We start from the raw sequence: 23,405 nt of genomic DNA, 5'->3' as shown, positions 1-23,405 counted from the left end.
GGTTCTGATCCCCAGTACCCATGTAAAGGTCAGATGCTATGAGGAAGCCAATTGGAATGATATAAACATTGGGCTGGGGTAGAGACAGACAGAGTCTGGACTTTACTACTTAGCCTAAGCTAATCAGTAACCTTCAAGATCAGAGAAACTGTGTTTCAATAAATAAATAAGGTCAGTGTAATCAAAGACATCTGATATAACTTCATCTGACGTCAACTTCTCTTCTCCACATGTACATGCATGTGCCTACACACACATCATGCACTCACACAACATGTAACTAACACAGGGAAGTCCTGTTCTCAGACCATGAGAATACTGGAAATGCAGGCGGGCCAGTGATGTGGAAGGGACTATGGCTGAATGCAGACAGGACAGCACTGGGTAGCAGGGAGAAAAGCCAAGGTATTCAGGACAAATCCTCCACTCTGCCATCTCATCCTATTCCCTTTTTAATATCTGCAAACCCTTCAGATTGCTGGAATGCCTTTTTAAATCAATGTTATTATACTTATTTTTAAAGGTTCAAATTTAGTTAGAAAACCATTCCATTAAGCACTTTAAAAAGGCAAAGCTTTGTGTTCCATGAATGATATGTGTCTATGAAGATAAACATAGGGAGAAAGGAGTCTATGGTCATATCATCTCATTCATTTGCTTTGCATAAATGTTTAGTAGATACCTATAAAGAATCAGCAGCCACTGGTAGCAGTTGCAAAGTGAACTACACATGAACTATTCTTCCAGGAGTGTTAATTTAGTACAATAAGTGGGTATATTTGCTTAAGTAACTGTAATGTCAGACAAAAGTGATATGTATTTCCAGGGATATTAAAATAAATGTCTTAAGCAACAAATGCAGAAGAGGTGGCTAATATTAATCACCTGCAAATATTAATGAGTTTCTAAGTGGGAGATTTGAGTGCTGACTGGAGTTCATGAATTATGAAAATGGATGGTCAAAGTGTGTCCTTCAGATTGTTACACTTCTCAAGGATGACCCAGGATTACAGATCATGATGAGTACCATGAATTATTCTTCGGTGAGTGAGAAATCCCTCATCTTGGGGACTTTCAAGTACACTTTTTTTTTTCTTGTAGACCGCTCAGTTGCTAACTGAAAGTACATAGTGGAAAAACCAAACACAAATACTTGTGATTTGTGACATGAATATGACAAAGTTAACAGGCAAAGGCTTTGAAGAAGAGTGATATAAAAATGATCATTGATGTGGGTTGGTAACAGTTTTCAAAGCTTCAATATCCCCTCTAAAAACTTGCTGGGAATAAATGTCTTGATCCCAGACCTTAAATTAATAAATTAAGAGATGGAGGCAGCTGGTTGAGTAGCTGAACAGGTTTTGGATCTTTCGGCCACATACCCTACTTGACAACATATGGTGACTGAACGGGGGAGGGGGTGGGACATTAGTGATGGTGGCGAGTGGAAGGAGTGATCTATGAGAGGAGACTCTGAAGAATTGTGTAGTTGGAGATTGAGGTGCAGATCTGGGAAGACTATTTTTGCTTAGGGAATTCTGGTCATTAACTATTGTGCCTGTGACCCACCATACAGCTACACCCCTCTAAGAACCTGACAAAGAATGGGTAGAAAGAAAACTGAGACAGGTCACAAATCTCTGTGGGATAATAAATGGCCAGAAAGTAGACAGAGGGTGAGCCAGGAAGAATGGAAGATGGTGTCCCCTCATTTTACTCCTTACCTCCTCAGGCTCTAAGGAGCACAAGACTTGAAGGAAAACAACCTGCACTCTAGTTCCCAGGTGATCTGAAAGAATTGGATTCCTGCATTCCTGCATGTTGTTAGAGCACCTGAGAGATTGAAACTTGATAGGCAGAGGGCAGGCCCTCTCATCTGACATAATTAGGACCCACGTGCTCCAGTTTACTGAGACTATTAAGGGCATAGGACTTAAGTGTACCTTTGGCTGTTTATTTCCCATTGCTCCTTAACAGCACACCCATTGTTTTAACGACCCTGATGGTTTTATTAGGTAAACTACACCCACACTTTCTGTGAATTTCAGGCTTTATTTTCCTTCAAAATAACAAAGGCTAAAATAAACCAGAGAAGAAACCCAGGGCAAGAATCACTTCACTTCTCCACATTTAGCTCTGGATCATCATGATGTCCCACAGGATGTTATCCCCTGTGCATCTCTAAGGAACAGGGATCTGGTCTTAATTCTTTTAGTGCTTGTATTTCAATAACTTATTGTTAAATTATACTTTTTAGCCATATGGTTAAAATAATACTCTTATGGTTTGTATATTATTGATTTACGGTTAAATTATACTTTTTTCTTTTACCCATATGGTTAAATTATGGTTAAAACAATACTTTCAGTATTTGTACTTTATTGATTGAGTGTTAAATTATGTAATTACAGTAACATACAAGTGGGTTTGGATCATTCATGCATAGCCATATCCATACAGCTCTACAGTTAGGAGATGTAAGCCTAAGTGAGGGCCCAAATGTCAAGTGTTCTGCATCTAGTGGAAGAATGCTTTATGGAAAAAATGAATGATTACTCTATCAAATTGGTGAATTGAAGGTTAGATTAGAGAGCTTCTGAATTGTTCTGAATTAGAGATAAAGGAGAGTCAAGTTGGTGAGGCAGAATGTGCTCTTCTTATGGTCTACATAGGAGATATGTCAGGAGCTGCTAAGACAGAGGGACTTCCTGTGTTTACAGAGGTGGAATGTCAATAGGAACTGCTAAGACAGAGGGACTTTGTCACATTTTTCCTTTGTTTGACCCAAAGACTAATAAAAGTATTTAAACTTTGGAAATTGTTATGATGTATTAAATGTGTTTATTAACTACTTGTTCCAAGGAGTACCATGATTTTTTGAATTATGTCTTTTATTTTCTTTTCTAACATTCATCTTTGGTTTTGTATCTTGCATTTGTAATATTTCACATAGATTATGTAACATGCCTTTGAAAGTTTTGTTCTAAAACAGCTTTTTATATTTTTTTATGTGAGACATAATTTATTAACAAGACAAGTTGCATCAAAAATTCAATGCTGAATTTTCTCCCTTACAAGCTCACCCAACCCTTTTTGAGGAGTCAAGCTAGCAGCACAATCCCTCAGTCTTCAAAGATTCCTCTTCCCCAGCTATGACCAAAGCGGGTGACAGCCCGATGAGCCCTGGGCAGTGTGGCAGGCACAACCACAAGTCACCAAGTGGGAAGTGGTTCATCCTACAACAAACACCCAGATCCTCTACAGCAGCCACATCAGGAATGGGGATCCCAGATATAAATCTCTCCTAGAGTGCCAACTATAAAATAGATTGTGCAAAAGCAAGGGTTGACTGCCTTGGAGGACAGTGGTGCAGGCATGTCACTTTCTAGTAGAGGAGCAAACAACTGCTCAGCACCACTGAAGACCCCGCTAAGGCCTACTTAGACTTAAACCATTCTACTTCCTCTCTTGATTCTCCAGCCAAGCAGACTGGAGCTTACAAAATCCACTGGGCCATGATGACAGGGAACATCCCTGGGAGTGTGGGACTTTGAGCAGGAATTTGGCCTCTACCTGAGAGTAGCTTACATGAGGTGGCTCCAGTCTTAGGCAAGAAATGAGGTCTATAGCTCACTGGCATCTCTTGCAGACAAGGAGTTAATGTTTGCAAGAGTCTAAAGCCAGGCTCACACAGCCTGCAACTCCCCCTGCAGGCGATTGAGTTCCTCCAGCTCCTGCTTGTGGAGGTCTGTCTTGTGTGCCACCAAAGATCTGTAGAAATGTAGGGCAAAGGCCATAAACACAAGTTCTACAGGTACCATGATTGCTGTAGAGGCCATGGCTGCCTGCCAACCAGGCCCATGGGCACCACCACACACTTGGCCAGGGTGAACAGGCTTTGGAAGGCTGCTGTGATGTGCCAATAGAAGCAGAGGATGGTGTGATGTTGGAGGCTAAACTAAGGGAGACAGTCACTGGTGGCACCTGGCACCTGGGGCATAGGCACCACAGCAGCTGGTTTGTCCATGGGTGCCTCAATGTGCACAAACTTGACCCAGCCCACCAGAACAACTTCGGCCAGGAAGAGAAAGGTGCCCAGGGCAGTGGAGAAGCCCCAGGCCAGCTCCACATATCAGTGGAGTCGTTGGTGTGGTGACTGGTGGACAGAGTTGAGATTGTGGATGTTGTTCATGGCTTCAATATGGGGCAGCAGACATGTGAGGCCATGAGTGTAAAGAGGTGCACAGCTACTAATACAGTGGTGCAGGCACTGAAGGCCACTAGCGGGTCTGGTGAGTAGTCATGGTCACTCTCCAGCTGTACCTTCACCATGGCCACCATGGCAAAGCCCGAGAGCAGAGCAGACATGCCTCTGGAGGCTTTGAGCTTAGCCCGGCAGAGGTAGAGGTGGTGCCAGCTGAGCGCCCTCAGAGAGTGCTGACTGGCCCCCTAAGGTCCAGGTAGCCTCGGTGCACGAACTCGGGGTAGTGGCAGAGCCCACAGGGCTGTCCAACTCCGGATTCAACAGGGCCTGTTCGCCCATGTCATCCTTGCCGCCCTTCATCTTGAGAGCGGCTACACCACCAGCGCCCATGGTCATGGAGGGGCCGAGGCGCCTTGGGACCCCAAGAAGGACTGGCACAAGCACTACCGGGACCCCATGTCTGGCGGCGCAGCAGCCCCAACAGGAATAGAACAGGAGCTTTTTATATCTTGATTGTAATATGTTCCTTTTAATACTATTGATTTACTTTGTTCCTATTTTGTATCAATAGGAAAATAGTTTTCAATTAAAATAATCTCTCTCCCTCACTCTGTCTTTCTCTCATTGCTGTTGTTAACGTGTTTGATTGGAGGGTATATCCATTTGTTTTGAGATGGCATCTTATTTTCTAGCTCAGGCTGTCTTCTCAAATTCTAGGGTTGTTATCATGGCATTTTAAATTATGACATCAGTACACTATTACATATGGCTTATAAAAATAGGCTGGTTTTCTTAGGAGCTAATAAAAGAGCCCAAAATGAAACTTAAATGTGAACCTTCTAGGGCTTATTTAGTCTTCTCATTGACCAGACCTCATTGCAGTCCAAACATAGCCCATGTCGTTGAGAAGCAGACCAGCAACAGTGACAAGTGGTACAAGTTGTCTATAATGCTGGGACTACCAAGGTTGGGACCATGTTAATCTATTCATGACTAATTGTTCTCAGCCTGATCTACTTAAGACAGCCCTCACTGCCAGGAAGTACATGTTCCATTATTTTGACTTATTACAGCAACATTTTCATAGTTTCATGCTAGAAGAGGTTTTTTGTTTGTTTGTTTTTATTTTGTTTTGTTTTTCATTTTATAAGAAAATTACCGCTATCATTTTCTGTTCTGTCTCAACTGACACAGTTTACCATATTCCTTTCTTTTACCAGCCATCCATATTGACTATAGCAAGTTACTTGGACTGTAAGCTTCTTTTATTTTGTTTTTACAGTTATTATATAATTACATTTCTCTCATCCCTTTCCTCCCTCTAAACCCCCTATATACCTATTCCCACTCTTTAAAATGCATGACCTCTTTTTCCACTGTTAATGCATATACATATATATATATATACATATATATGTAGGATATATATATATATGATAGGCTTTTATCTTCTTAAATTATAAGAATAAATTATTTTGATAGTCTGTGGTAAATAAATCTAATTAACTCAATTTAATCTACATGATTGACAGAAGTGGAAAGGGTTGTGGCCTCAAGAAGCTAAAGAATACTTTTGAAGGCTCTTAAGGAATGCTTTATGTACATACTGCTTTAGTATGTAAATTATGTTAAAATACTCCTTCACTGCTTCTTAAGACATGCTGTATTTTTTCGAGCTATTTTGCCTGTTATTTAAAATTCAAATTGGGAAGGCACATGCCATATCTGAAACAACGGCGCATGTCCAGGCATCATCTTTTCTGTTCTTATGCCTCTCCACAAAACTAGGAAAGAGTCTTTTGTGGGCACAGGAAGTCCTGGGGCTTCTCCATCACTGGGAGAAGAGATGGTAAGTGTGAGATAACTGGAGGTAGCCCTGGGAGCTTTCGAAGATCATGTTTTGTCTGACTCATGTTAGGAAATGAATTTGAAAAGAGTCTTCCTTCACATCTAAATGTAAATACTTTCTCTGTTCCTATGATTTTATGCTTTAAATGGAGAGCCAGACCCTTGAAAATTTAAACTATTACATAAATTCTTAGAAGTTAGCAAATTGAGTGGTACCCAGTCACATTAAATGGTCGATGAAATAAGAACAAAGTTACATTGTTTGCAAGAGCATGGATAAAACAACAGACAATCATATTAAACAAATTAAGCCAGTCTCCTAGAGACAAAATACTGCGTGTTTCCCCTCATTTGTGTTCCTAGATAAATGTCATGTCATAATACACAGATAATGAAATCATGTGTGTGTGTGTGACGTGAAGTAAGTGGAATTGCCTAGAAGAGCAAAGAGAACTAATGGGAGAGTCAAGAAAGGGCAGTGGTGTGCCTGGGCAGTGTTCACACAGAGTATACTGCATCCTTGTATGAGAACATCCTGAGAGGACATGGCAGCCTATAAAAACAAAGTACACTAGTAAAAATAAATAATACTTTTTTAAAAAATTGACTTATGTCATAATGCACAAAAGCAGCAGTAACACATATTAAAGCACTAATATGGTGTAGTACAGTTCCATGGCCTTCCAAAATAAAGGTTATGGGATGAGATCTCAAAGCAGTCTAGCATTCTCCTGATGGATCATGGTGGTGAACATGTTTTCAATAATTTACTGGCCATTTGCTGTTTTGTTTTTTTTTTTTTTCTTTTCTTCAGAACTGTCCCATTTATTCAATTAATTGACCCATTTATTGATATGAGGATTTGGTTTTCAGTATTTAATTTTTGGAGGTCTTTATAGATAGTAGATACTGATCTCCTGTGGTATGTAGTGCCCCTTCCCTCTACTGATGATTTTCTTTGCTGTGCAGAAGCTTTTTTAATTTTCTACAAATCTTTATGTCATCCCTTACAATCACACCATGTGCTGTTGGAGTACTACTTGGCAAAGTCTTACGTTTGCTGCATCTTGAAGTGTTTCTGTTTCTGTCCCTCATGCAGTTTCAGAGTTTGGGGCCTTTGATCCATTAGAATTTATTTTTGTGCTCTACTTTGAACCTTTTACATGTTTTCTCAGCCCCATTGATTGAAAAGGCTGTCTTTCCAACACCCCCACCCCCAATGCATATGTTTGACACTTTCATTTGCTTGCTCAGGTATCTGACTTCCTTTGACTTTGTGTGTGTGTGCATGCGTGTGTGCGCGCGCGCAAAAATGCATGCCAGGGAGATGTGTTCCTGGAGAGAATAGACACTTGAATCTTGCTTTTTAATTCAGTCAGCCAGTCTGCAGATTTTTATTAGTGAGTGGAGGTTATTTGAATTTAAGTTATGTTTGAGAAAGTTAGCCAATTTTTGTAAGTTTGAAAGTTCTTTTGCTAGCTGGCTGAATTGCCCTTTGTTCTTCCTTTCTACTGTACTGGTATTAGTGTGTTTCTAGTTCGCTATGTTGGGTTTAATAGGCTTTCTTTTTCTCCTTTACTCATATTCCTCTCATAACCCTGTTTTCTTTCTCTGCTCCCATAATCAGAACTTTCTTTTATTCCTACTTTGTTCCTTTAGTGTCTCACTGACATTACTCTCCGGGTCCTGAATGATTTCCTTGCTTTATTCAACTGCTTGTTTGAGGTCATTGGTCCTTTTTGTCAATTTTGAGATCTTAAGTGGGCTTTTTATCTATCTCAGCATCTTTGAAAGCAGCAACAGGTAAGGTGTTCTGGATTTTGCAGGATCCATGTTGCCAATAGCACTTTAGAAGTCTGCTCCTCCTCCCCTGCTGAGTAACCACATAGCTGGAGCTGTGCTCAGCAAGGCTTTCTTCTTGACACTTCTGTTTCCACTTGACAATGTCCTACTGCTGATCAGGCAGGTTTCTGATGTTCATCCACTTTTCTTCATGGAACTGGAGGCTTTCTTCTGTGCTCCTTCTGTTTCCCCAGGTCAGACAGAAGCAGGTTCTAACCTGTCATCTTACCTAGAAGTCCCCCAGAGCAGTCTGTTCACAGAACACAGGTCTTCTTATGATTTCTCTCTCAATTCCATTTGAGTTTTCCATTGTTTGCAAGACAGAGCCCAACCATAATTACATTTAGGAGCTGCTCACTGGGTGTGTGGTGAGGGCAGTGAGCAGCCTCTGTTTATTATATGTACCTTATCATCAGTCCACATGAAATGATGGGATTCTAGCTAAAACATCTCCATCTTTCCAGCTGTTCTGCCTTTGCTGCTATTCCCAATTGTTATGCCTACTAGAAAACCCCTATGATCCTTCATGGCCACACACTATTAAATTTCAGAGATATCATGGGACATTACACAACAAATGAAATTGTTCTTCCATTTCTTACCCCACACTATAAAGTCAAATGACTTGTTTCCATTTTATTCTCTAATACTAATCTGTGAGTCTTTTGAGTGCAACAGTACCCAACCCATAAATAAATATTCTGCAAATAAAGATTAATATTCCATGAACAGCATATCACAATGATAACTTTGGAATTTGGGTTTTTGAATCACAAGACAGTGTCTGATTATAGGTTGCCTCTAAAGCTCTAATAACACCTTATTTTTGTACTTGTATAATGTTTTATTTTAAGTAAACTCAAATAACTTAGTTTACTATTACTCTCTTTCACATTCACTAAATTAACTCTGGCAATTTTGTGAGTTTTAAATCAAAATTTTAAATATCAAAATAGTCTTGCTTAGCTGTCCATAGGTCTGTTTGAAAATTATTTTGTTCGGTGTCTCATGTTTTGTCACTAAAACACTGAGAAGATTCGAGCATGAAGTAATATTGCAGGTACCAAATATTTTCAGCGCTGCATACTTGAGGTTCTTTTGTAGTTCACCTTATTAAAAATGCAAAACCCTATCCTTATAACAGGCAAAAATTATACAAACATACACAATCAAATATCTTTAATATAAGTACAGAAAGAAAATATTCAGGAAAATTCAATTTTGTTTTGCTTGATTGATTTGCTTTAAATATGATCAAACACAACCATTGTAGTTTTAACCTCATGGTATGGAAATGCATCTTGACTATTCTTCATTTATGTTATTGTTCCTTATATTGGTACAATTAGTCTTATACCTGTACAATTAGCAATTGTTCTTTCTCCATACTTGAGTTTTCCTAAATATTTCTGTTTTGTTAGATTTGATGTTCACTTTCTTCTGGAGAGGATACACATACCCTTGTTCTATAGATAACAATGTGTGTGGTAGAACTTGAAAATTGCAAAGCACTATTCAGATGGAATGGTCAATGTCCACAAGTTTTTGTTTATTTTTTTTCAGCACTGAAAAGCATTCATAATTTTCATGATAGGAGTTATTCCACTGGGAATTTGTGGGTTTATAACAGCTGTCATCATTCAGAGTCTTCAGATGGTTAGTGTAATTTTTAGCGTGATCAGTAAAATCTATTGGTCCTGCTGCACAGTAATTTATAAATTTGGATTGCTATTTTAAAAAAGGAAAATAATCTGTCAAGATGAATGAGCTATGATGTTAATATTTCATATAAGAACCATTCATTTAAAAACTAGTAAACAAGCCATTGATGAATCAGAGAGACAGATTTAAGGCAGATTTTTTCTCTGAAATATTATGTAAGTATTGATAAATATCTAGAAACTATGGGTTTTTTTTTTTACTATGAAAATAACCAGCTTGGTCTCACATACTGCTCAAACACCCACTGTTAGATGTAGAGTGCCTCAAAGCTAGGCAAAGCCATGGTTCAGGATGTGCTACTGGTATTTGAATTCTTCCAAAAGAAAATTATTTCATGAGAATTCATTGAATTCATATAAACAAGATGAGTCTGCAGACTTAGGAAAAAAGATCATGCTTGAACTCAACCTCAAAGAAGAGTTCAGTCTCCCAGAAGCCCTTGAGCCATTCTCATGTGCACAGGCCAATGCCTCGCCCTGTACAAGCTAAACACATCCTGATGCTGGTTAGCTCCCTTACAGAGATCCTTCACATGTTCTACCTCCACCATCCCTACATTGTATTCAGTCTCCTCATTCGCAGAGAACATTGGCATCGGGATCATCTGTTGTCTTAGAGCATCTCTCTGATGGCCTTAGGGAGCCAGTTGGCTGCTACTGAATTAGAGGTGGGACATTTCATCTTGAAAACACTCCACCTTCTCTCTCCAGACTAATGGTGTCAGAGAAAGTTTCCTCCATTATTATACTTTAAAAGACTTATATGAATTCTTGTAACAATGCTGTTAGTATCCTCTGCCATTTTTTTTTCTTTCTGTCTAATTGACAGTTTCCTTGATTTCTTCACTGGCAGGTACTACAGTGCAACCATCCTGCAGATGTCTGGCGTGGAAGATGACAGACTTGCAATATGGCTGGCTTCAGTGACAGCTTTTACCAACTTCATTTTCACATTAGTGGGAGTCTGGCTCGTTGAGAAAGTGGGTCGCAGGAAGCTTACCTTTGGTAGCTTGGCAGGTAAGTTGACTGGATATAGAATCTTGCTTTAAAATACCTTGTAGTAGCGATAGTGACTCTTCCAAACGATAACAGAGAATGATTTCTAAGCCAAACAGTGCCAAACTAGAATGATAGAAAACAAATACATGAAAGGTAGGATCCTTCAACTAGCTCTGGGGTAAGTGGCTGTAGACAAGACTGTGACAAGGAAGGAGCTATAAGGACAAAATTGACTGAGGATACATTTATGTAAACAGTTGTAGTGCTGTTTGGAGTCTCAAAACTGAAGAAAGAGCATAGGGACAGTTTTCTCTGTCCTTTTTTTGAAAGCTTGTTATGTTCTCACTTTACAACATTGTGTTTTATATTTTAGAATAGTTCAGAAGCAATTATTTGGAATCTTCCTTCACAAAGCAAGGAAAGACTTTTTGAAATAGGCCTAAATTCTAGGGTAAAATCTGATTGGTCAAGTGTGTATTATACGATAGCAAGTTAAGAAAGAACAAAAATGTCTTTTGTGTTCAAAGTTGGCCATTTCACTGGTTGTTTCTCTGTAAAGGGCTCTGTTGTAGGTCAGAGTAGGATCCACCTTTATCGTCATTACATGGTCACCTCAGGTAATTTTTTCTCTTCTCATTAGTTGGCTGCATTCCCCATAACAACTTTATATCTAGAGTAAAATACATATTTTACACTCAAACATGAAGATTTTAGTGTAGCATTAACTAAATTCTGTTTTAAGCAAAATTACAACTAGAACAAAATTTCATCTCACAAAACTGCTTTAGCACTTAACTACAGTTTTTGGTGAGAAAATATATTGTTTCCAAACTCAGTTCCTTCCTTCCTTCCATCCTTGTTTTCTCCCTCCCTCCCTCCTTCCCTCCCATGAGCTGGGCACTCCCACTCTTGTTCTGATCTTGGCAATGGATGGCATGTGCCCAGGGGCAGGAGTTTAAATCTTAGCATGGAAGCAAAGGTAAAAGGTTGACCAGGGCTTAGGATGATACTTAGAAGCTCCCAGGCAAGTGAAGACAAGTGAGGGACAGAAGGAGGTTTTAAAGCAGACATTTATAAACCTGTTGAAGTAAGAGGTGTTTAGCATTGAGAAAAGATGGAAGAAATAGATAGTGGGTATGTTAGCCTTTTCTCTGTTGTTTGAGCGCTGCTGTTTCTTAACCAGATCTACCAGTTGTATAGTAGTTCACGTTTTTTATATATTTCATAGCATTACAAAAAAATTCTTTAAAATAAATAATAGAATTTAAAATTAAAAATGAATACTCTGTGTGTTTTTGCTGAGATCTATTTTAAAAAGACTAAATGAAGATGAAAGAGGCCATGTGCTCTGCCCAGAATGAAAGTTGAAAGTTGAGCAGCAGCAGGGGTCACCTCAGTTTAGCTGCTGCCATCATGTTCTCCTGTTGTGATCTCCCAAGGCTCTTCTGTTACTTAAGCCTTTAATGTTAGGTTTAGTTGAATCCTAAACTACTTGCCTATTATTTCAATAAAATATTTCATGCCATACATTCTCCCTAAGCTCCATACCATAAAAATACTGCACCATGTCCCAGTCAGTTGATCAGCTAACCCAATCTTTTCCTTCCTATTGCTTCTTTTATGTGCCCTCAAAATTCTGTGCCTGGAACAGAAATTGAAAGCTTAGTGTGTGCGCATGTGTATATGTGTGCATATGTACACGTGTGTACTCGCACATGCATGCACACACATTCAGATGCGACCAGGGACTTGTGCTAGGCAGATGCTGAGCTGCTGAGCTGCAACCCCTGCACATGGTTTCTTGAGAGGGTTTTGCATTCTAGCACAGGCTGGCATGGATCTGTGGTCCTTTTGCCTCTGCCCTCTGAGTACTAGAATTGCAGGAGCACCCTACCCCACCTGCAGAAATTTGGTCCCTTCAGTGATAGCAGTAATGATGAATACTGCTTCTTGAAGTGAAGAGCAGATCTTCAGTCCCGAATTTTAACAGGACAGGTGAATGGATGCATCTGGCATATCCTTCTGGGTATGCCATTCCCTTTTTAATAGGCAGTAGTTTCTTTTTCATTTGCTCAAGAAATAACCAGTCTGGAACTTATCTGATCAAATGCCTTTGAGGGGATTTCTTGGCTAAGACACGAACATTTAACATGGCATCTCTCTCCTTTTGTGCTTCTATTGTGTTAGTTACTTGACGATGAGGCTTCTGTTATTTTCTCTTTTTTTCCCTTTTAACTTCTGGAATAGTTTATTTTAGCTTATAGTTCCAAAGGTGGAGACCATAGTGGTGAGGGGGGCACCAGGCTGCTAGGGTGGGAAGAGGCTCATTTTCATTGACTGATTTTTTTTTTTTGAGAATTATAGGCAATATTACAATCTTAATTTTTTTGTTTATTTTGGCTGCTTATTGCTTCAGTCTTAGAAAATCATTACCAATTTGTTCTGGCTAAGAAATGGATTTACTTTGAATTTCACTTTCTTTGCATCTCAATGGGTGTGTGTTAGTGAATTCTTCTGACCATTAGTATACATAGCAAATCATTTTTTTTTTTTTTTATTCTGGGGAAGATAATCAAGGGGCTTCATCCAGAGCTGTGATATCAGTCTGTGTTATAATGATGCCATCAATATTCTCCAGTGAAAAGCTTATTATTTTTTTTTTTTGTAGGCACCACAGTAGCACTTATTATTCTTGCCTTGGGATTTCTGATCTCAGCCCAGGTTTCCCCACGGATCACTTTCAGACCAGTGGCTCCTTCGGGTCAAAATGTCACCTGCACAGGACACAGGTGAGATTTTACTATGTTCCCTCTTCATAATACAGTTATGGTAGTTTTTTTTCTTTTTTCTTTTAACATTTCTCAAACTTAGATGAATAGGAGATTCCTGGGTTTGCAGGCTTGTGTCTGAAGGGCTGTGAAAGGAAAGGAGGTCAGGAACCATTGGTAGAAAACAATACTCTTCAAAGGCAAGATGATAGGTTGCCATGGGAATACTGAACTCTGGGGGAATGCTGCTCTATGCTAGCAGACAGTTTTGGAGTAGAGCATATCAATGATATGTAATCATCAAAGGTATGGATGTAGTGACACTTGGTTCACAACTAAGAACCTTCCTGAGACCTTGACTCTGTGATTTCACTATAGATCACTCATCAAACAGACAGTACTTTCCCATCCTTTGTGTGCTAATTCCCAGCACTGAGTCACAGATACTCGTGGTGGACAAGGCATTTAATGTAGCCTAATTTAGACCTCTCTTCATTTAAGGAAGTAATCTACATACATCATGTCCTCTTCCCAGAGAATCCTGGAGGATTGCTTATTCTCTAGGCTTCCCCTGTAGACGTCCCATATGGGGTCCTTTGATAGAACACCGCTACTTGCAGACATTGCTTTTTCTAGCAACTTCAGGCTCTGTCTTTTTTTTTTTTTTTTAATTTTATATAACCAAGTCCATTTAAATGAAAACAAACATTTATAGACAATGTTTGGAAATTTGGGCGTCGTTCTTTCCAAACTACTTCCTGCTGGTAAGGTGCCCTGTCATGGGGGATTCGAAGAAGATTCAGAAATCCTGGCTGTAGTCTGTCAGGCTGCTTTGTCCAGCTGTTTTGAATGTAAGATGGCCTGGTACTCTGTTTCAGGTGGTCTGGCTTGATCAAACCACATTAGTCTGGAAGGAATCCACATCTTTTCATTTTCTGTGGAAACAAAAACAGGAATCCTTTTCCCTAGTAACTTGTCCTTGAACTTAAATTTTGGAGTCAAAGCATTTTTTTTATTTAATTTATTATTTTACATGTCGATCCCAGTTCCCTCTCCCTCCCTTCCTCTCTCCCTCTTTCCCTCCCTTTTACCCTCTTGGCCCTCCATGCACTCTAACCACCCTCCCCTTCCATCCCCCCACCCCAATTCCATATTTAGGGGAATGCCATCCAGTAGGAGTCATGTAGGTCTGACAGGTCATGTGAAGTAGGGACTAGGGCTTCTCTCCTGTCTCTAGATTAAGGCAGTTATCCCTCCATGGGGGATGTGTTTGCAAGGTCCTTTTGTGCACCAGGGCTCCACTGTCTGAGTTCCCTTAGACTGCTCAGTCCTTCTGGCTGAGACCCATATTCAGGGGGGCCTGAGTCAGTCCCATGCTGGCTTCCCAGCTATCAGTCTAGTGGCCGTTAGCCTCTCCTTGTTCAGGTAAGCTGTCTCTATGTGTTTCTGCCACCTGGTCTTGTCCTCTCCATCTGCATCTGGGTTCTACTTTGACTCAGTGTTTATGTATGGGGGTTTGCTCCTGTTTCCAACAGGCATTAGTTGAGGGCTCCATGGATAAGTTAGTTGTTGATCTCACTCTCTGGGAAGGGCATTTATGGTAGCCTTTCCACGGAAGGTCAAATTGTTAGTTGGCGGCAGTCTTGTAGTTCTCTAGACCTTTCATTGTGTTCAATTTTATCTTCAAACCAATCTTTTATGCTCTCTCTCTCTCTCTCTCTCTCTCTCTCTCTCTCTCTCTCTCTCTTTCCTGTCTTCTATTCCTAACCAGGCTCAATCTTCCTGGTCGCACATATTTTCCTTTCCTCCCCCTCGTTTTCTCCTACTTCTCTCTCTATTCTCTGCCCCCCACTTCCCCTGAGCTCTGGGGGACTTGTCCCTTCCCCCTTCTGTGAGGGACATTATATGAATCTCTTAGAATACACCTTATATCCTAGTTCCTCTGGTGGTGTGAATTATAGGCTAGTGATCCTTTGATCTAGGTCTAAAATCCATATATGAGTGAGTACATACTGTGTTCCTCTTTTTGTGACTGCGTTACCTCATTCAGGATGGTTTCTTCAAGTGCCATCCACTTGCCTGCGAATTTCAAGATACCATTATTTTTATCTGCAGAGTAGTATTCCATTTTGTAGATGTGCCACATCTTCATTAACCATTCTTCAATTGAAGGGCATCTAGGTTTCTTCCAGGTTCTTGCTATTACAAATAGTGCTGCTATGAACATAGTTGAACAGATGTCTTTGTTGCATGGATGTGAATCCTTTGGGTGTATGCCTAAGAGGGGGATTGCCGGGTTCTGTGGTAAACTAATTCACATTTTCCTGAGGAACCGCCATACTGATCTCCAAAATGGCTGTATGAGTTTGCATTCCCACCAGCAGTGGAAGAGTGTTCCCCTTTCTCCACATCCTCTCCAACATGAGTCATCATTGGTGTTTCGAATTTTAGCCATTCTGGCAGGAGTAAGATGGTATCTCAAAGTTGTTTTGATTTGCATTTCCCTGATAGCTAAGGATGTGGAACATTTTCTTAAGTGTCTTTCAGCCTTTTTGATTTCCTCTATTGAGAATTCTTTCTTCAGTTATGTACCCCATTTTTTAATAGGGTTATTTGGTGTTTTGTTGACTAGTTTCTTGAGTTCTTTGTATATTTTGGAGATCAGCCCTTTGTCGGATATAGGATTGGTGAAAATCTTTTCCCAGTCTGTGGGCTGCCGTTTGGTCTTGTCGACTGTGTCCTTTTCAGGCTCTGTCTTCTTGCCTTACACCTGGAAGGCAGTTTGTTAGTGAAGATGACCTAGAGTTTGGGTTGGTTTTACTAAACCAACAATAACTGGCACATCACCTTTTCAGTACATTCCTTACTACATGCCCTATGTCAATAAGAAGTCACCAGACGAAAGGGCCTCTGAATCAGTGCACTTCTCCCTTTACTTTTTCTCATTTGGAACCCCTATCTTGAGTCATCCCTGGAGTTATTTAAAGCCACAGGAGAAAGAGGCAGAGTTTTCAAACACTCTCTTCCTTTCATCCCTTACCCCTTCTCCAGCACTATCAGGAATACAAAGATATTTATTATGGTTCCTTCTATACAGTGGTTTCATTCTGTGTTTTCTTCTGTACATGAAGTTCTCAGACATCTAAACTAAGCAAATGTCATTTTATCTGCTCACCCCCTGCCCCATGACTATGACACTAGTTTTGGGAAGTAATGTGCTCTTCATTCTCTATTCCTCACAGAGATCACATCAAAAGATGTAGTTCTATACTTGCTGCACTATTTTATTTTTTCTAGCCATGTATGATAATCTTACATCATTGACATAGCATTGTGATACTGTCAGATCCAATCATATTTTTTAATATAACACTGAAATGTACAAAAATCCTATCTGTTACTGTTCCTCATTTTAACACCATGGTAACAATGTGTTCATCATTTCTGGTCATGCTTAGCAACTGGCAGTGAATTAATAACTATACATAGTTGAATTCTCTACCAATGTCAATTATAGACTCCCCTACTGATTTACTCTCAAATCAACCTGGTTTCATTTTTAACCTTAATAGTAGGAGGCAATATGCCTTGAGTTTAGTGATCATTAAAACTGCAGTAGAATGTGTATGTGTTGGCTAATATCCACCAGCCCATTTGAGATTAAAATAAGCATAAATGGTAATTGAAAAAGAATTGAAAGAGAAGCCTGCATAACTTTATCCTATAACCTTATCTTGAAATGATTGCATATATATTCTGTTGTTACCTACATACCTATTGCTGAATTTGGCACATGAAGAAGAGTGTTTTAACAATGATGCAAGAATCCTTTTCTTTTATGTAGTGTGTGTGTGTGTGTGTGTGTGTGTGTGTGTGTGTGTGTGTGATGCATTTGCCTGAGTGCCAAGTGATATGTGCCACAACTCAAGTGTAGAGATTAGAGGACATCTTTTAGGAGTTGGATCCCTTTATTCTATGGGTTCCAGGAATCCCATGCAAGTCCTAAGACTTGCATATCAAGGGTTTAACTCCTAAGCTAGCTTTCTGGCCTGATAGAAGGATTGCTATCTGCCTGCATAGGTACTTCTTAGAATAAGTTGAATTCTGCATGTGGCAAATCATCCTTTTGAGTTCTCCATGACTTTTTTTTTTTTTTTTTTTTTTTTTTTTTTTGATGACTTAAAGATTGTCAAAAATTTGCTTAACTGTCATGACTAAGATTCTAAACTCAAACTTTGCTTGTTTTCTATAGTCAAAAAGTGCTTTTATAGAGCCAGGAATTCAGGAGTTCCAGATCGTTGCTAGTCTTGATTATGTACTGCTTTCCCATTGGGAAAAAATGTTTCTTGGGGATATAACAATGATGAATTTGAGACTATGTGTGCAAAGAGTAAGGATAGTCTATTCCAAGAAGTATCATCTTCTAAACAGGTCACAAAGAGGAGTGTGGAGGCTGGTTATGGTGGCATCCCAGCACTCATGAGCCAGAGGCAGGCAGATATATGAGAATATGATGCCAACCTCATCTATATAGTGAGTTTTAGGTCATCGAAGTCAACATAGTGAGACCCTATCTCAAGAAAAAAGAAAATGTGAATTCTTTAAGGTATCTACTCTTGGTGAATAAGTGAAAAAAAAAATGCCACAAAAATGGGGTGGATGGGATTTGATACAAATATGCCTAGCTTTCATAAGACATGAGAATCCCTGGAATATAAGAGAACTTCAAGGGCAATAGAATGAAAGTGACATTATTAGATTTGCATATTTAAAATATCACTATGGCTGCAGAGTAGAGTGAATTAGAAAAGAACAAAGGGATGAAGGGACATGGGTAGCCTAGGCAACAAGAAATATAATCTTGGTGGCTGTAAAGATAGACTTGAAAGGTATCATGACAGGTAATGTCAGGTGTGAGTGCTTGGTTAGATGACAAGAGAGAGCAAACACTTTTCCATATGACTATTGGGGTTAGCATCTGGCATCTGCAGTTGTTTCCTTTACTGTTGCTGTTCTAAACACCATAACCAAAAGCAGTTTGAGGAAGAAAGGGTTTGTTTAGTTTATACTTCCACATCACAGTCCACCATTGAGGGAAGTCAGTCCATAAACTTAGACAGGAACCTGGAGGCAGGAACTGAAGAGGAGAGCATGGTTGAACACTACATATTAGTGTGCTACTCCAATCACTCCGTCCAATATATACCTAGTTCAGGATCACCAGCCCAGGGTTGGCATTGTACACAGTAAACTGCACCCTCCCATATCAATCATTGGTCAAGAAAATGACCCAACAGGCTTGTCTACAGTCCAATCTAATAGAGACTTTTTCTCAGTTAAGATTCCCTCATACCCAACGATGGTAGCTTGTCACGTTAACAAGAAAACTGACCAGAACTTCCACTTCTTAGGGACATTTTCAGTGATGGGAGCCTGGAGACTCTCCTCAGTGTCCAGTATAAACAGCTCACATTAGCAGCCCAGCACTTAGCATTTCTGATACTGACATTCCTACTCAAAATATCATTTATTCCTTTTGAACTCAAAATATATATGTAAAAACTTGTCTGAACTTATCCAGTCAGGTCAAAGTAGAATAAGAAGGTAAAAAGGAAAGAAAAAAAATATGCCTTTATGACTAATCTATTGATGTGAGGAGACACCATGATCAAGGCAATCCATAGAAGAAAACATTTAATTGGGAGTTGACTTACAGTTTGGGAGAGCAAGTCCATGATCACCATGGTGGAAAGTAGGCAGGCTTGGTGATGAAGTAGTAGCTGATAGTGTTACATCCTGATCCATGACAGCAGGCTGAGAGAGCAGTGCTGGACCTGGCGTGGACTCAGTAACACTTGGATTTTTGTTCTAGAATCCTGATCATTTCACGATACCAATAAAGCTAAGAGTTCTGTTCACAAATAATGCCCTATTCTGTTAGATGTGAACAGGGGGTGTAAACTATGCAGCTCTGACTGCAACAGGCCAACACAACTTTGCAGGAAATATCACTAAATAATAAATGATACTAACTAAAAGCCTTGACAACATTCTGTTTTATAAGTTTAAGCAAAATGAAAATTGCCTTCTTAGAAGTATGTTGGCTGAATGACGAAACAAGCTACATATCATCAGCCAGGGCAGCCAGATGCCTGGCTGCTAAGTTGAAGTATTGCTCATTATACCCCAGTACACAGTCTAGGCCCCCTCCTGTGCTTTAATCTGTCTGACATGTGGGGAAGTGGCTCTTGCTTTGACAAAAACCTTTGTTTTTTTTTTAAACAATTTTCACAACCCACTTAAGTCTCTTAAGTGAAAATAGCTTTTACCACAATGGCTTAGGCAGGCTTGATGTTTGAATATATGGATTTGATATGAAGAGGTAAAAGGTACTGACTAAAGGAGATATATATATATATATATATATATATATATATATAGAGAGAGAGAGAGAGAGAGAGAGAGAGAGATTGTAGGGGGGGTAAATCAGAAGATTAATGTAACATAATCTATGCACACTTACAGTTAGTTCTTATTTTTTATTTAAAAACATATTTTTTGTTGTTGTTGTTGTTGAGTTACAGTAGGTCACAGGTACTAAAAAGCAAAGCCTTACCCTTAGCGGAAAAAAAAATGCAAAAACAGCTGACTACACATGAGAATGCTCACCTCTTTACAGAGCAGTGTTTTCAAATGCATAAACTAAATTTACATATTCACAAAGGAAACAAGTTTATTAAAATCTGTGGCCAAGCATGTGTGCCACAATGTGAGGGATCAAACCTGCAGCATATGTCTAAGGCAAGTTCTCTGCCAGAGAGGTACATCACCAACCCACCCCCCTTTGTTCTTCCCTCCTTCCTTCCTTCCTCCCTCCCTCCTTCCCTCCCTCCCTTCCTTCCTTCCTCCCTTCCTAATTTTATTTCAAGGTAAATTCTTGCTAAGTTTTCTAGCTCAACCTCAGACCAGCAAGTACTCTTTCCTAAGCCTCTGGATTATTGGCCTGCACAACTACAGACAGCTTAAAATGCTTCATAAATAAACTTGCTATGTAATTACACTCATACTTCATTATTAAATATGGAAAGTCAGAGGTAGCTGCCAGTCCAGCATCTTAGTTCACACATCTTAGTGAATGTCAATGGTATTCGGAGATTTCTCTATTTCCGGTAATGGGACATGGTGATACTAGATTGCTGTTGCTGATGATAGTTTATTGCCTACATAATTCCTTGACAATTGAATAAAATGCTTAATTTTAATAAAAGGTTAATAAAATAAAGACTTTTTTCCCATCAACTTTGTGGGTCCCATGTGAAAGATATAGTTCACCACAGTGAGCTCAATCTAATTTTTCCAAGATAGGTAACAGTTTCTCAGACTGACACAGCAGAGAAGGCCCAAGAGTATGAGGGCAATCTGGGCAAAGGCAGGGGATCCATTCTCTTCAGGAAATTAGACTAAATTAGACTTTGATGTTGCTAGGGAACTAGGTGCCAGTCTGTAGGCAAGGCAGGAGGAAATGAAGGGCCTCAGGTACCAAGTCAAGTCCTGGGTGAGAAAGGAAGAAGGCAATCAACAGCATCAGCAGGAATTAGCATTATCACTTTGGAGCTTTACAGAGGGCTTTCTGCTTAACTTTGGGCATGAGTGGGAGGAGTCCCATGACCTCTGAAAGACAAAACAAACCTGGAGTTTATGTTGGTGATATGAGAACAGAGTGTCTTTGGAGATGTCCAGGGTAGACTGCTTAAATGTTAAGTGCCAAGATTTAGGGGGAGATACTTGGCTAATTCCATGATGGTTGCATGTCTTGGTGACTGATGTAGGAAGATGTAGGCCACATGTCTAAGCATGCTTTGATTTTTAAATAATATTCATTTCTGTGAATTAAGTCCTTTACATTTTCAGGAATCATTCCAAATTCTGTGTGGATATTTTTGTCATATTATGCTCACACTTTATTAGGAGGAATATTATACTATTTCACTGTATTGGGAAGGATACAGAAGCAGAGGAACAGTGTACGTGACTTTCTGAGGAGGTGTAGTTCCTTTGCTCTGCCCACTGCCCTCCTTTAGCCAAACTCCATGGCCTTTCTCTGAGCCCCAAAGAGTGGTGCTTCACTCAGCCACCCATGGAGCAACAAACCGAGCCTGGAAACACTTGGACTGTGTCAAGACTCTCCCTTAAAAATGAACTACCAAATGATGAAGGTCATTAAACTAGTGACACCCTAATGATCCTGCTACAGAGTGTGCCACTTAATTGGATTAATATTAAAACTCATTCAGGACATTCATTAGAGTTCATTTTGTAGCAGAAATGAGGTTTCTGGGCTCATGCATAGATTAATAAACAGATTAAATCAGCTCCAACACTGTTGTCTTAGCAATGTTGATTTGCAAAACAAAAGTGTTCTGATTCCAAGAGAAGCAACAATAGAAACAAAACAAATTGATAATTTAGAGCTTTGTCAGAATCTGAAACAGCTGCCTTTATTTTTGCCTAATTTTTGGTGTTTTTTGAGATAGGGTTTCTCTGTGTAGCCTGGCTATACTAGAATTTTCTCTATAGACCAGGCTGGCCTCAAACTAGCTGAAATCCACCAGTCTCTGCCAGTACTGTGATTAAAGGCGTATTCCATCACTGCCTGGATATATTTTTTAAAAATTTATGTATATAAGTATTTTGCCTGCATGCATTTACATGTACCATGTATATGTGTGATTTTCATGGAGGGCAGAATCCCCAGGAACTGGAATTATGGGTGCTTGCATGTGAATGGAGGGGACTGAACCTGAGTTTTTTCAAGAGCAGCAAATGCCCCGAACACTGTGTTTTCTTTATCCAGTCCCATTTTTTGTTTTTAATCAAAGAAGTGCTAAACGTTTTGAGTCTCAAACACAAAGCCAGTCATAGAGTTGACAGTATACCTCAGCCATTGCTGTCTTTCTCAAATAACACTACATAGCATGGTTTTTGGGGATTTTTTGTTTGTTTGTTTTGTTTTGTTTGTGTGTGTGTATGTGCATGCTTGTGTGTGTGTGTGTTTGATTTTGTATCCCTACATAAGTTAAATCTTCCTGCAGAAGGTGAGAGTTCTTAATTTTCTAGAAAAGATTTCTACTTTGCACTTGACCCAAGGAGTGGGTTTGCCATTAGCTTAGCCATTCTTTGTGAGAAGAAGCAACTGTAGGCAAGATGTTCTGACCCTCGGTTGTCACTGGTGATGTCAACCATGGCATCTCTAAAGCAATTCAGACCTTACCTTCCCAGCTTCACAAAATGTCCTCTCTGAGCCTCCATGCAGGGAGACCTTGGGCACAACCCTGGCCTCGGCAGCTTTGCTGAGCCTCAGAGAAAGAGTTCACTATTGCGGTAAATAAGGATCAGGATAAACAAATAAGCCAAATAGATGTTTATTCAGGGAGAAATAATTTACAACCTAGACAGATGAACACCAGGAAATTCAACCCGATCCTCTCCTGTCCGAGTCACGCCAGAAAGAGAGCGCCTTCCTGGCCCCCTCCGACCTCCTTCCTCAGGTCACCTCCGCCCATCGCTCCACCCCCCAATGGGCGTGGTCAGTGCTACAGAAGGACTACCTCACTACAATTCCCCTTTTAGTCTAAAGAAAAGATTTAGGCTTAATACAAAACTATATACAAAACAGTGAATAACAAGTGTGCTCTAAGAAAAGGAAAATCGAGAACAAAATGACCTACATATCTAGTCCTAGGGTGAGGGCATAATGGAGTTTACAATAGAGTTGTCCTAAGCTGGAAAACGTAAGTCTAGTACCTAATATATCTAACTAGGAAGAGAGAATAATAGTTGTGATAGTTTAATCTTCAACCTCATCAAGACCTGAGAAGGAAAATAACAATACTAGAGTAGACAGGAAATGCGGATGGACAACTTCCAAAACGGTGCAGCAAGGACAGAAACAGCAAGCCACCTGAACAGTCACCCTAGGTCTCACAGCGACGTTGGTACACCCAGATTTGGCTAAGGCCAAGA

General features: G+C 39.8%; 1 protein-coding gene and 1 pseudogene across 1 annotated transcript in view; one reads left to right on the top strand and one right to left on the bottom strand.

Annotated features, from left to right (window-relative positions):
* The window catches only part of Slc2a13 (solute carrier family 2 member 13), a 291,506-nt gene that overhangs the window by 181,838 nt on the left and 86,263 nt on the right, over positions 1-23,405 (top strand). Inside the window, exons 5-6 of the mRNA XM_051189696.1 lie at positions 10,469-10,632; positions 13,283-13,403. Of these exons, the coding sequence (XP_051045653.1) occupies positions 10,469-10,632; positions 13,283-13,403 (285 nt within the window). The remainder of the gene's footprint in view (positions 1-10,468; positions 10,633-13,282; positions 13,404-23,405) is intronic.
* On the bottom strand, positions 3,561-4,564 carry LOC127225977 (protein orai-3-like; annotated as a pseudogene).

The sequence above is a fragment of the Phodopus roborovskii genome, unplaced genomic scaffold, assembly GCF_943737965.1.
Source record: "Phodopus roborovskii unplaced genomic scaffold, PHOROB, whole genome shotgun sequence".
NCBI lineage: Eukaryota > Metazoa > Chordata > Mammalia > Rodentia > Cricetidae > Phodopus > Phodopus roborovskii.
Note: the sequence above shows the minus strand (reverse complement) of the source record. Positions and strands in the feature narration are given on the sequence as shown.